Here is a 15,041-nt window from a genome sequence, read left to right as displayed (position 1 = left end):
AAAATTGTACTTGCTTTCTAAAATGCCAGAGAAATTATTGACCATTTTATTACTGAAACAGAAGCTTAAATCTCAAACTACCAGAAAATATAGTACTAACAGACTTTATCTTAATTAAATCTGTGGGACATGTTATTTTTCTCAGCCTCTAGAAAGGCGATTTCCCCCAATTTTTCGGAAGTAATTCTAAAAGTCTTCTCTAGTTTCAAAATATGATTCACTAATTATATTCCTATTTCGAAGGGCTTATCTCCTAAATTTCTACTAATTGACTAAGGTAAAACAAACTGGTTTTCATCATCCTTCCGACTGTTTAAAGTTGCTTTCAGGACTCTATATTGTCGGCAGACTTCGTTACGGTCCATGCCATTATTTCTGTAAGCTACTGTTTCACATTACATGCTCTCACTTGTCCATTGGCCATATTTTACTAATTTTTGTATTTTTCTGGAACAGCAAAAGTATTTGAAACTCTAATACTGAGTTTTAAATTTTTATTCAATTTATAAAAAATTTTGAATTGAAATTATAATAAAGTTTAAGAGTTTTCATGAATTACTGAGATTATTTTTTTTCATTATCATATTTATTTTAAAACAATTGAGCAATTTTCAAAGATAATTGAGCTGAAGTTACAACAATATTTGAGATTTTCCATGAATGACCCACTTTGTCAGATAGTCCATTCGTGAAAACACCTAGCGGTCCAAGGAAAGCAACTGCATCATTTTGAATATTCTTATAGGTGTTACAGCTGTGATGAATCATGATGAAACATGAAGTATGGGGAATTGCACTTGAAAAGGCACTCTTTTAAGTTAATGTTCACGTTTAATTGATCAATGATATTCAAAGCATGTTATAACTAAATGAAAATCTCAATAATTAGTAAGATAATGCTAGAAATCTTTTCTGACCGATTAACAGTATGATGAAATTATTTTAGCCACTTGATGACTCTGCAGTAGACTGTTTTCAGACAAAGGAAAGTAATAAAACTGATTACGCGTCTGCACAAACTCTGGGACGGGAAATGTCTTCGCGCTCTAGTCATGGAACCGGTTCATTGACGGCAACCTTCCCCCTATTACTGCAATCATTTTAATTTCATTTATAAAATGTTTGAGCACAATGTGGATGCACAATAGTGTCGACGGTTAAGGGGGGTCGGTCATGACCCCATTAACCCTCCCGCTGTACCCGTCCCTGTTTGTAACTAAGTTATAAAAACTTTCAAATTGATAACACTAAGTAAAGGTTTCTAACATTTGAAACATTACATTTCTTAGACTTTTCTTCACTAAAGTTGTTAAATTCAATGGTGATGAATCATAAGGGGACGAAAGACATACCATCCGTGAGTACATACCATAAGCTTCACTCTGTATAATAATGGTCCCAATGTTGGGGAGATGGGGAGGTAGATGGCAATGATGCGGTAATAAAAGTACAGAAGACCCAAACATAAAATGACTCTTGTGGTGTAAGGATCAATTTGTCTTGGCTCGATGAGGCGTCCGACGGCATACAGTAAAACAAACATGAACATTATGATGATCTCTAAGATTTTCAAAACAAATGCTTGGGCTTTATATTTCTAAAATTGAAAAGAAAAAAAAAACATAATCAAGGTAATAGTTACGTTTTACGTGTTGTTATACACTTTTAACGCAGTTTTTTTCCCGTAATTATTTTTTCTTAAATTCAGTTTCAATTTACGAAAAAGGTTTTGACCAAATTAAATGCAAAACACTTGTTTTTGGCTTTTGCTAAAATCTGAATTTTCCAACTTGTTTCTTTCAGTATGTTAGAAAAAAATCGCCATTTTTGCACAATGAAATACAATATTTTAAGTTAAATTTTGAAGATAAATAATAAATTCAAAATGAACAAATCATGAAATAAAAACATTAAAGCGGGTTTCGTTTCTATTAAAACATTCATATAAAAACAAAAAACAAAAAAAAAAAAAAAATCAAGAAAAAATAAAATTATGTAGAGGAAAAAGGGGCACATGTAAACATTTTTTTTTTTAAATTTCTTAATTTCTCAGAAAATATTTGAATTTCTCACAGAAATAGGGTCCCCATGATTGAATAGTCTTCTCTTTATACCATGGAATTTTTTCAGATTAAAAAAAATATATTTCCATATTTTATGGAATTTTTTAATATTGTCTTCAGTTGCTCACATGTGCTCCTATAGGGGGGCAGATGTGAACAAGCTTGGGGCACATGTGAACACGATTGAAAAATGCAGGACGAGCTTCATATTTCAACGAAAACTCGTTGTAATGAAGCGTATACGTACACATGGTGTTCCGTTTTAATTTGCAAGAGCTTTTTCTCGCAACCGTTAGTCCTTGATGTATACTTCCAATTGCAAAAATGTTCAAAATCAGATGCAGGGTTTTAAAGTTTGAAGTAAAAATTAAAATAAGTCGAAAAATAAAAAATGTAACTTTTTATACGGGCCCCAGGTCGTCTTACTTATATTTAGGGAAATTTTCTCCATTGAAAAATCATTCCAGCAGAAAACGTTTGACATTAGTACGACCAATATTCGCCGAGCTATAAAACGCAGCGTTTTGTGACTTACACCACTTTACACTCGCAATCAATACCACCTTTTGGGGGAAAATATAGCAATTAACAAGGGTTTAAAATTATATGTGTGCATATAGTGTGATTTTTCAAATTGTTCGAGGCTTTGTAGCGTGGATTGTATGTGATTTGGCAATCGGCCAAGTAAAGACGATTCCATCTGAAAGAATCTGGCAGGGGAGAAGGGAAAATAACGATGGGATATTGACACACGCGTTTTATAATGTCACTAGGGCCTTATTCATTATTGCATTCTCTAAAATCAAATGAGAGGAAACAAAAATAGTTACTATGGAAACAACAAAAAGAAAATAAAATGTTTTCGTTTCGTTCGGGAATATAAACGCAAAATGGTAAGCTCAAAACTATATTGTGAATAAATAAATCAATTATTTTTTGTAGTGAGAATATTGATCGAATATACTTTGGATTAAAATAGCATTGCCGTGAGCAAATTTTCATTTCTACAAAACCTGGGCTAAATAATAGAGAGCCAAAAGTGAACATCTGTAACAAACTAACACCCCTATAAACTAATAGATACGTCCATTTCTGCCTATAAACCGGATATTAGCCTTTCCATGCAATCGATGGTCAGACATTAGCAATGAAAAATATAAATAATTATTTTATTTACTTCGACAACCTGACATTCCTCTGAAAGGGCGATAAGTTGCAATCTCATCTTTTGTATGGTCCCTTAAAACGTTAAACTCTAATATCTCCTTGAGTTTTGGTCGCACAAATGTCAAGTTTTCTGTGTCAGTAATAGTTTTTTCTCTAAATATTAGTTAGGGAACCTGGGACACGTATAAAAAGTTAAACTTTGTATTTTTTGGTTCATTTTTATTTTTGTTTCGAACTTTCAATATCTTAACCCTGCATCTGATTTTGAACCTTTTTGCAATTGGGAGTATACATCTAGGACTAACGGTTGCAAAGATAAACTTCTTACAGGTTAAAACGGAACACCTTGTATACTTATTACATTGAATGGTTTATAACGTATATTGTGTCCGTTTGAATTGTACAGTAGCTGTCATTAAGAAAATATTTTTTCTGAATTATAGAACTCTGCTCATTGTCAAATTTTAAACTTTCATAGCATGTTCTGATCAATGGGTCGACAAGAAAAAAATCTTATAGGACTAAACAATACATGGAATATTTTATTATGTAAAGTATGCGTTTAAGCTTCATACACAATGTGATGATGAGTTTTAAAATTTTTCTACACTTTAGTTTTTAGTTAAAAAAAATATTTTGCCCTTTATTTCCCTTAAAAGAAACTACTAAATTTTTGGCCAACTATTTATTAGTTAACGATTTAAAAAATAAAAAACAATAAAATAAATAATTAGAAATTTTGTAATAATAATTAACAATAAATTTGCAAACTGATTTCAGCAAAATAATAATTATAAATCTTTTTTAACACTTATATATATATATATATATATATATATATATATATATATATATATATATATATATATATATATATATATATATATATATATATATATATATATATATATATATATATATATATATATATATATATATATATAATCTTATACTAATATTTATATTTGCGGAGAGTATATGCAAGCTTTAATTACAAAATTTAAACATTGGCATAAATTTACGTGAATGTTTATATAATGGTTTTCAATAATTAAATGTAGCTTATATTGATTAGTTTAAAATATGTTTTTACCTGAAGAAGACAGTGATAAAAGTACATCAGCATCTGCTGAAACAAATAAGCTGTCACCACAGGAACACAAACTGGCTCATTGCTATGAAAGTTTGGTTAAAATGCAGGGCTAGAACTGCTATTACTTGAGTTTTTTTAGGATTTTTTGCTTCACATTATCGTAGTAAAATATAGCATGCTCCACATGTGCAACCTTTTCCACTACGTCAAAAAAATTTCAAATGAAAATGTTTCATTAGGGTTGAATCAGGGGTTGCCAATATATATATATCAGTTGATATGCATCATGATATATATCAATACACATCCGATATTTGTTTTGAAGATATCATCATATTTTAATATTTTTGATATTTATTTTTCAACTACTGTATTTTCACTATAAAAATTATATTAATCATAGTAATATTGTTCATTTATTATTAAAAATTATTAGCAGTGTAACAATTTTAATTTATAGTAAAAGTACTTAATTAAATATTAAACAATGGTCAGAAAAAAAATGTCTTATGATTGTGCACCGATTAATACATAATATTTTATTTCTGAATCATTAACTGTGTAAAACTTGCTAACAGAAGAAAAGTGAATGACACAGTTAATGCTAAATTAACTCCATTAAAATTGATTAAAATGTTAAATGAAATATTCAATGTAAATAATGAAAGATTAAAGTTAATTTAAGCCTTAATTTTAAGCCTAAATATTGTAATAACAATATAAGAAAAGAAAGATTGATTTAAGGATGCATTTACTATTTTGAAGACTTTAATTTGTGCTGATTAAAATACCGGATATATATCAAAACATTCAATACATATCAAAATATCGGATAGTTTCAATATTTTCAAAAATATCATATTTTAAAACCGTGGGTTGAATGTATGTCTATTAGCCTGCTTGTTACTCCTACCCTTATTAAAATAACCTTTGTGAAAAATCTTACTGCAAACAAACCGTTTTTTATTCGAAGATCTCGGCCGGCCGGGAAATCTCAGTCTCATAGTTTAATTTTTTCATCTGAATGATTTTTCGTTCTAACAGTTGAAAAATTGTTACTTGGCTCCGTAGGGAAACTTGAATCTCAGGTTCGGTCTAAAATATGGAGTTGCGTCGAACAAATTTGATCGCAAAGAACTTGTCTCAGATCAGATACAAAAACTTTGTCGAGAGTACTTTTGTTCTTGAACATATGCAAAAAGAAAGGGGGATTTTCTGGGTTTTTAATTTTAAGAGTTTTTTTTGAGCAATTAAAAAATTTTTGTTTTAGCGACTAAGAGAAATATTCAAACATTTTTTACCAAAAAATCCACTAGCATATAGAAATTATATAGCACCGAAAAATTGAGAAAACAACAGCTGTTTTTGATTTCGTACCTCAAGAAAAAGAAAAATATTAATGGATAATACAAATTTCTGTAGAAGTATCATAAACAATGGAAGTGGATTAACTGGTATTGATTCAGTAAGGTTCACTGAGCTATACATTGAACGCCAACTAATTGAATCAGGGGTTAATTGAATCAACCGCTTCAATAAATCAAATTGCCAAAAACAGAACAAAATCCAGCTTTATTGAATTTGCCGCTTTATTGACTCAGCCGCTTTAAGGAGTCAAAACTGTTTAGAACAAAAGTGATTCATATAAGCCGCGGCCACTGTATAATTAACTGAAATTACACCTAAAAGCCTTATGATTCGTTTGAATTTTGTTTACTTAATACTCAAAGGGAGTATTTCTCAAATTAAAAATCAATTTTGAACCAGGTTTGGTTTCATGATACTTTTCTCCAGTAAAATAATTTTCAGTTTTTAGGTAAACAATCATGCACAATAAAACTAAAAAGATTATTAACACTCTAAAACCAATTGATGATCCGAGATTGTCGAGTCAAAAAATATTTAGCAATCATTTTGCATCTCCCATTAACTTTTAAATGATGTTCATGAAAAAAAAGAAGTGTTTCACATTTGAATTGAAAAGTCAGGAACATCTTTTAACTTAACTGCAACTTTACTTTATAATTTTGGGTGGAATGGATATTTTATAACTCATACCCATGTTTGTTTCCATAATAATGTCAATATTAGCTTTAATTTATTAATGAAACAGAAGTCAACGTTTAGCTACTGCAACTGCGGCTTCAGTTCTCAAATTTTTTAACAATGAATCCATTATTACATTAAATATTTTCACTTGTGATATGGGAAAATACTTAGTATTCATAGAAGAACCTACAAAAAATGTAACTACTATATCTGAATTAGGAAATATTTTACAACAATTCACACTACCCTTTCTTGTTTTTACCTCTTTATTAACGAATTTTACAACCCTGTATATCAAAAAAGAACCAACGTATAAATCTTGAGAAAAATTCACATTTTTCTAGCTATATCGATTGCACACGTGTACTAAAAGTTTTCTAGAAAATATGAGAAGGCGAAGATGACAATTGCCTTTGTTTGTTTGTGTGTGTGGAATTGACATGGAATGAGCCAACAATGCTTTTCTTTCGAAATGAAATAATAAACAAAAACAAAACTTACTTTGGTATATAAACGACTAAAAAACTATTATAACAGGATAAATCAACTTGGAAAGTACGAAATTAAAATAAGAAAATACAAAACACACTAAAACGTGAGTGAATGGAGTATGATTAAGAGAAGGAAAGATGAGCAAAATCACAAGTAGTAAGTTGTAGAAAAGCATATTCTGGCCACGCCATCAAGGTCAGGAGGCATTAAAATAACGCTATCTATGGGCACGATCTAAAGCTGTCAGGACTGAGCATGCGAAGGGAAATGACACTAAATTTCATATGGCGTGACACTGAAATTATGGGAATTTATTCTCATAAATAAAAGACAAAATATAAGGAGGAGCAAATGACATGACTCAGCATCTCTTTGTGTTTTATGTTTTTTGAGTTAATATTTTTAATGTACATGTAGCTTAAATCAGTAACTATATTTTTAGACATGCCTACTTTCTTGCTTTGGAGTTCAATCTCAGTCTCCTGCTACCCAGGGCCGCCAAGGCGGGTTTCTTGTCAGTTTGATCTACGAGCCCCCTAACCCTATAAAACTTAGAACATTTATGCTGCTCCTTTTCCGAGCCAGCCCCTCCAAGGGTCAGGCTCCTTGTTTCCGACTCAGCTGACGTGGTCTCTTGTCGGCCCTGCTGCCACCAGAGAAAATTCTTTTACATTTTTAAAAAATTAAAAAGTCTCCGCTTTTTGTGACATAAATCCTTTAAAATTAGGAGTGAAATTTTAGAATACCTAATGACTGTTAAAGCAAAGCAATCAGGTATTTTTTTACACCAAAAGTTCGGACAACATGATTATTAACTGTAGCAATTTTCAACTAAATTAACATTTATGTTAATTTTGGTTTTCGAAACGTTTTTGCAGGATGCTCTTTTACTAATACTTCATTTTAATTGATGCATTTTTCATGACCATGTATGAATTTTATGGCTGTATGCATAGCTTCTTTTTTCTTGCATTTAAAGTTTACCTCTTTATTCAATTACTAGACTGACGAAAGAAGTTTCAAATAATTTATGTACAATCTTAAAATAAAAATGCATAAATAAGTATTTTTGAGTTTTAAAATATCTTGAAAAAGTTGTTAACCAAAAGAAAAATGCTATATTTTGAGAATTAATTTTTAAATAATTTATGTCCAAATACATGAAAATTATCACTTTTGTCTGGAACTCATTTGATTCCAAGGTTTCTTCTGCCTTTCCAATTTGTACATGCACTGTAACAAATTTCGGAAACGTTTCTAGATATATCGGAAACGTCTCCGAAATAGTAAGAATCCTTCATCCAATAGCGAACTCCTCATTATTCAGAAAGCTTTTTGTTATTTCAAGACATCTAGAAGCGGAAGTGAGGCGCAATGCTTCGAAACGTATTTTATCCTTCGGCGCCAGTGCGTCGAAAATAACGAGAGCTTATTTTTTTCCTTTTCTATGGTTGCTGCAGTCAGCAACTGTTAAGCATTGGATTGCAAGTTATTTCATGTCTAGAGAGTAGTAAATTGTGTCGAAACTTATTTTACGCCTTTGCATTTTGGGCTGCTCTTGATTTTTTAGAAGATGTACGCAGTTATTAAGTTAGTTAATAACGATTTGCTTCTTTACAATTTCCGGTGCAACCATGATTACATTTATATTGTGTGTTCAAGCGTGAATAGTTTCAACACCCGTTTTTATACTTAATGAAACGAAACCCTTTGGATTACTTATCCAGTTGTAATGGAGGTACTTAGATTTTCTTTCGCTCATGTTCACTTGTAAGTGTTAATGAATATTTTAAAACGTGTTGTTATATACATTTATATTTTTGTTGATTTGCATTTGATGAGGCTCCAATTGTAACTGTTTTTGGGTTTATCGAATTAATTTAAAGTTGTCCTACATACCTGTGAGCGCAGTGTACTATTTGTTGTAACCAATTGAAACTGATTAATTACGCAAAAGAAATAAGATTTATATTTGAAAAGCAATCACAGAAAAGTTATTTCGAAATACTTGAATAAACATACATTGGTTCAAAAAAAAAAAAAAAAAAAAGAAAAAAAAAAAGAAAAATCAATTGTTTAATTCATTAAAAATATGGTATGCAAATGTTTTCTAGTATTGTAATATGCTTCACAAAAAATGTGCCAGTATTATTTATCTTTTTTTATTATAATTTATTCATTTATTTAAAAATATTTATACCATTAGAAAATGGCCCAGTTATCTATTAGTAAGCTACATAGTTATGCAATTAATTCATGTGCTTATTCATTTTGTTAAATGTGGTTGACAATAAAAAATTCCTTGACATTAGTTGTTCGGTAAATAACATTTCCTTCGTGGATATACTAGTTTAATATAGGACAGTCAGGAGGAATGAGCCAGAGGCAAAAATGGAACAGCTGCATTTACAAGCCGAAATAAAAAGAAAAATTATTTCATGTCATTGTTTTAAAAGTGATCCTTTTTTAAATACTATGTTATTAATTAAATATACAATGTACATATGGGGAGAAGACGAGGGGCGTTCACCACGCAGACTGCCATTGACATTTTCAGGGATTGCTTTTTTTTAAGGCGGGAGGGGGGGGGGGCGCTTTATAGCATTTTATGGGTTCACCATCACTCTTATGGTGTGGGGGGGGGGGGATCTCGTATATATGAAATGGAGTAATCATGCAATAGAATTCAATGTTTTAATAAATAAAATATGTAATGCATTTTGCGCACATTGTAAAAATAAAATCAGTAACCTATCTTGATAAAGTATTTATATTTGTGATGAACTGGAAAAGGGCAAGAACAGAAGAATCACCCCGAATGGTTCCAACAGGAGGACTTGGTGTCATATTTAAATTCACCAATTTCTCTGTTGGCACTTTTCGGTACACTTTTTTCGTCAGAGAAATAGACTTGACGCGAAGGGAAGGTAAGTTCTGTCAAATTTCATCCGAAAGTAAAAGCTATCAAGTTTGATACAAGATATGTTTTTAAGTTCTGCATTAAAAATACAATATGTTGATAATTTTGTCTTGAAAATATTGTGAGAAAAACTGAAGTTTAAGATTGTTTAACAAACAATCCCACTTTTGAGAAAGTACCCCCCTCCCCTCCCCTGACGATTTTGTTAATAGGAATGAAACTACTATATTATTTCATAAATTTTCAAAAATTTTTAACTGTGCATATGTTATGCTGTTAACCATGCTATTTGTCATCAGAAATTCAGAAAAAGAAAAAAAAATCCACGAATGATTCTAAAATTGTTTGTTTCATTGCTGTTAGATATGAAAGAACTGAAACTGATATGGTATGCAATACTATAGTAAAAAATTATATTTTGGAAAAAATCACGGAAAAAGAATTCTGAAATTCTCGGAAACGTTTTTGAAAATTGTTTAGCGAGTTCCGAAATACTCGGAAACGTTTTCGAAACTTTCATGAACCACAGCTGCACAGAATACTCAGAAACATTTCTGGAAATTACGGAAAGAGGATTCCGAAATACTCAGAAACGTTTCTGAAAATTACAGAAAGAGTATTCCAAAATACTCAGAAACATTGAAAGAGGATTCCGAAATACTCAGACACGTTTCTGGACATTACAGAAAGAGAATTCCGAAATACTCAGAAACGTTTTCGAAACTTTCATGAACCACAGCTGCACAGAATACTCAGAAACATTTCTGGAAATTACGGAAAGAGGATTCCGAAATACTCAGAAACGTTTCTGAAAATTACAGAAAGAGTATTCCAAAATACTCAGAAACATTGAAAGAGGATTCCGAAATACTCAGACACGTTTCTGGACATTACAGAAAGAGAATTCCGAAATACTCAGAAACGTTTTTGAAAATTTCATGAACCGCAGCTGCACGATATACTCAGAAACGTTTCCGGATTTTTTTTTTACAGTGTTGACAAACATGCCTGCAGTCATGTCTGCAGTTAAAAAAAAAAAAAAAAGCCGCTGGAAACGTATAAATTAGAAAATGTGGACAATTAGGGTATTGACTGAGCTGGCGGTGTATTTCATGTAAATAAAGTATGTTTTTATTTGAACAAAATCAAAAGAAATATTTGCTCAAAATTATGCCCTTGTTTCGTTGCGATGTTAGTCCGATGTTTCATGCAGAAATATATTTTTTCTATCTTCAGCACTTGAATACGACTACACAAAATTAGCTGAAAAGTTTAACCCGCTACACATTTTCTAATTGAATTGTCACATATTTCCGTGTTGTTAGAAAACATTTTATTGTTTTTGCGGGATAAAATTTTCAAAAAAATTTATTAAATAATCGTCGACAAAAATTTTGATTGTATTAATCTCATACTTTTAAATTGGAACTAATAAGAGCTCATCAGTATAAGTAACTTTTATATGTTTGGATGAGTAATGTTGACAAAATGAAGTAGATAAAGTGAACACTTTACCTACTAAAATTTCACTCATGTGCTATTGAACACATCGAATGCAGTACGACACGAATTTTCAATGTAAATAGCAACACACGTGTTTTAGGTTTAAAATATACGCTTTTTTTTCAATGCAAAGACATGGAGCTATGCAAGAACAATGCTTATTTTACTGAATTAGTTTCATAAATGTGCGCTGTGCTTTGCTACTCAAAAGAAAAAAAAACACATGTTGAATTTTCATTACAAAATTTCCTGTCCCTAAACGTAGGATATTTTAATTAAAGCATTTTTAGTGAAGGATATTTTAGTGCAGCGTAAAATATCTTAATATACATTGACCACAATTTCTTGTTACCGTGCGTAACCGATCAGTCAATAGGAAGCATCAGATTTCCCGAAATGCACACTTAAACTTATAGATCAGAATATGTATTACTAAAATTTCACCATTTCTTTCTTTTTTTCCAAACTAAGTACATCTTCAAACTTCCTTTCCAAATCTTGAAATTTTTTCTTCTCAAACATATGCCTTGACCTACTTCCAGCAGCGATTTTAAATATGGCCATCACAAAGAATATAATCAAAGAAGATCCTGTAGATTTTTCAAGCTGATAAGGGTAATTTTTATTCACATCACTTAAAAACGAAATGAAAAGAACAAATTGCAAATCAGAATTCCAATAAGGTTCTAAAAAGGACAAAACTTTTTCATTACTTTTCTCATTCTTACTGCCGGATGCACGGATTCCAAGGCTATTAAAGATGTCCAGCAGCAAACTGTCATATCCAGGTGATAATTTCCACATGACTGCCACATAACTGCTATGCTGAATAGTGCTAAGTACACAACATAAAACACCTAATAAAATATATTTATCATTAGCAACATAAAAATAATATTGATCTACGGAGGAACTTAGTATTTTGAAACGCATTTCAGGAATTTACCATACATCAGAAGAGTAAAATTCAACAAATGGCCCGGTGGTAAAAGTTCAAATTAACCATAGTCTGTAATTTTTCTACGAATACATTTAACCCAGAAAGAAAAATGTTACGGCTAAAATACAAAGTAAACTGTTCGATTGTTGTAAACTATAATGTAAATAAACTGCTTACTGGTTTGAAGACATGAGTCTTCATGTACATGAGCCTTGTAGACTAAAAGCTTCATTTTATACAAATTTCACCTCGATGGTATACTTTAAATTATTTCACCAGTTAAGATCTTAAGATAACTTCGGATACATTTTTAAGCCTAAATTTTTATGAAAAATTTGTAGTTGTAACTAGAACAATCATACCGTCAGTAAAATTTTACCATCGCTTCCAAAAATTGCATTTCATCATTTTTTTCCTACCAGTTCAATTTTAAAATTTAGTCAAAAAAATTGCTGAACGTTGTATTATTAACGTTTGAGGAAAGAATTTTTTTACACTATATTAGCTTCAGGACACATATGATGTGACTTATAGAAAAAAAATCTGAAACTTCCCTGGAAAATAATGGGTTTCTTATGTACCTGATTTCTGCCATCTGGAAAAAACCAAGAAAGTTTCACGCTAAAATTTAGTAACCTTCCTGAAATCCTGACCTAGAGTCTTTCCGAAAAATTCAGAAACCTTCCTAATCAAAGCCAATCATGATGCTAAAATAACTCGGGAATCTTCAGTGAAAGCTCATGTATGAAAATAATAATAGCTTGTCAACTTCCTTTGCTGATTGGGGCTCCACAGTGTAAAATAGGCATTTATGAAATTTGTTGCGATTCAGGATATCTTTTTGCAACAAAATTTGTTTTTCACAGGAAACTGATAGAAACTTTTGAAATCCTGGAACGTTACCAGGAAGTAATCAGTAACCTTTACCACGTTTATTATCCAAGTAATCTGCTTGGGTTAAAATTGTTTTTTACCTAATCCTACTTTTTAAAGAATAGTTCAATACTGTCTCCTTATTTTTAAAAAATGTAATATGGTTCTCCCAAGTGAATTTATTTTGCATTAGAAATTAGATTCAATGTACCTGAAAAGTCCAAAATTTCGTTATTGGAGCACTCCACATCAAGTACATCATTTTCCATATGGGCGGATGGTGTATGGCGTATCTTCGAAATGATGAAGGACTTAAGATTGCGTCTATCATTTTGTTTTTTGCGCTCTGCTTTGCTCCTTTGTTTCTAGAAATACATGATTGATAAAATTGATGAATCACAAAAACAAAATTTTCCAAGAAATGGGTTTTTTTAGCTTTCTTTTGCGAAAAATCAAAGAAAGAACATGAAGTTCCGTCCAAATCTAGAAGAGCCTACTTTTCCTTATTCTAACAGAATAGGATTGATTTTTAGCATCTGATCAAGAACCTCTTAATTAGCTAAAAGTGCAAATTATGTCAAACATACCTATTTAGCATTTTTAACTGATTTTCTAAAAACAAAATATGCCTCTCTCATTTGATGAAATAAATACCTAAGAAATAAATAAACGAACAAATAAATAGCAACTCTTAAACAATGCCCAGTCCGATATCAACTCCGCAGCCTTGGCAGAAATAGACTCGAAGGAAAAAGACCGACTCTGACTCTTGGAATTTTACAGCCTCAACTTCTGACTCCGACTCCATAGCCCTGGTCTGTAGCGTGAAACAATGATTCTTGAGATGATTTACTTTTAATATCATTCCAAAGTTTATTATTTATTCAAGAGGGCATTTTAGTACTCATTTATTCATTTTCTAAAGTTAGTTTTTTCTTCTTAGTTTTAGGAAGCATCGGGGTAAAAATAAAATCCGAGGGGTTTTATTTCTTACCCAATAGAAAGAGAAGCAAAAGATTTTTTTATTGGATAATATGCATTAATTTTGATAAGTTTTTTACTTCCTTTTACAAAAAAGGAAGTATTGTATTCGCGAAAAAATTTTCACTCAAAAATCGCCCTTAATTTCCATTTTGCTCACCCCCAAATGAATGTTGAGTTTTTTTTTCGATTCGACCACATGCGGAAAAGTGCCTAAGAATGTATAGACACGCGAAATATCCATTTTGACCATCACCGAGGTAATTACCAACGACTTTTCTCGTGACGTCTGTATGTATGTGCGTTTGTGTGTATGTGCGTATGTGCGTATGTGCGTATGTATCTCGCAAAACTCAAAAATGGTATGTCCTAGAAAGTTGAAATTTGGTACATAGACTCGTAGTGGGGTCTAGTTGTGCACCTCCTATTTTGGTTGCATTCGGGTGTTTCTAAAGGGGTCTTTTGCACCTTTTTGGGGGGAAATCATTGTTAATTTCGATGCAAACTCAAGTGGTGTTATAATTTGGCGGTCACTTGGCGATATATCGCCAGTCTTTTGGTTGCCAAGTTTTGTCGCCAACTTGGCGAAAAATTTGGCGATTTTTTTTTTTTTTTTTTTTTAAATCTGCTTTCAATGTGGCCATTGCTAGTGATATTTAAAGAGTTAGAGAGAGAATCCCATTAAAATTGCAATAATAGGGAAATAGCATTAAATTGGTGTAAAAGGAAGTCATGTGATGCACACATCAGCTCGTTGTTTTTTATTTCTTCTTTTCTTTCTATTTTATTTTATTTATTTTATATTTTAATTTTATTTTAACCTTTTTACTTCCTTTTACAAAAAAGGAAGTATTGTATTCACGAAAAAATTTTCACTCAAAAATCGCCCTTAATTTCCATTTTGCTCACCCCCAAATGAATGTTGAGTTTTTTTTTCGATTCGACCACATGCGGAAAAGT

General features: G+C 31.2%; 1 protein-coding gene across 1 annotated transcript in view; it reads right to left on the bottom strand.

Annotated features, from left to right (window-relative positions):
• Positions 1 to 13,431, bottom strand: part of LOC129233976 (protein ced-11-like) — a 39,748-nt gene extending 26,317 nt beyond the window's left edge. The window contains exons 1-3 of the mRNA XM_054867886.1: positions 13,312 to 13,431; positions 12,001 to 12,144; positions 1,370 to 1,597 (exon numbers count right to left, since the gene is read on the bottom strand). Of these exons, the coding sequence (XP_054723861.1) occupies positions 1,370 to 1,597; positions 12,001 to 12,144; positions 13,312 to 13,431 (492 nt within the window). The remainder of the gene's footprint in view (positions 1 to 1,369; positions 1,598 to 12,000; positions 12,145 to 13,311) is intronic.
• Between the last annotated feature and the right edge of the window lie 1,610 nt (positions 13,432 to 15,041).

Source organism: Uloborus diversus, unplaced genomic scaffold (assembly GCF_026930045.1).
Source record: "Uloborus diversus isolate 005 unplaced genomic scaffold, Udiv.v.3.1 scaffold_853, whole genome shotgun sequence".
NCBI classification, from domain to species: Eukaryota; Metazoa; Arthropoda; class Arachnida; order Araneae; family Uloboridae; genus Uloborus; species Uloborus diversus.
The sequence above is the reverse complement of the archived record's forward strand: the minus strand, read 5'-3'. Positions and strand labels throughout refer to the sequence as shown.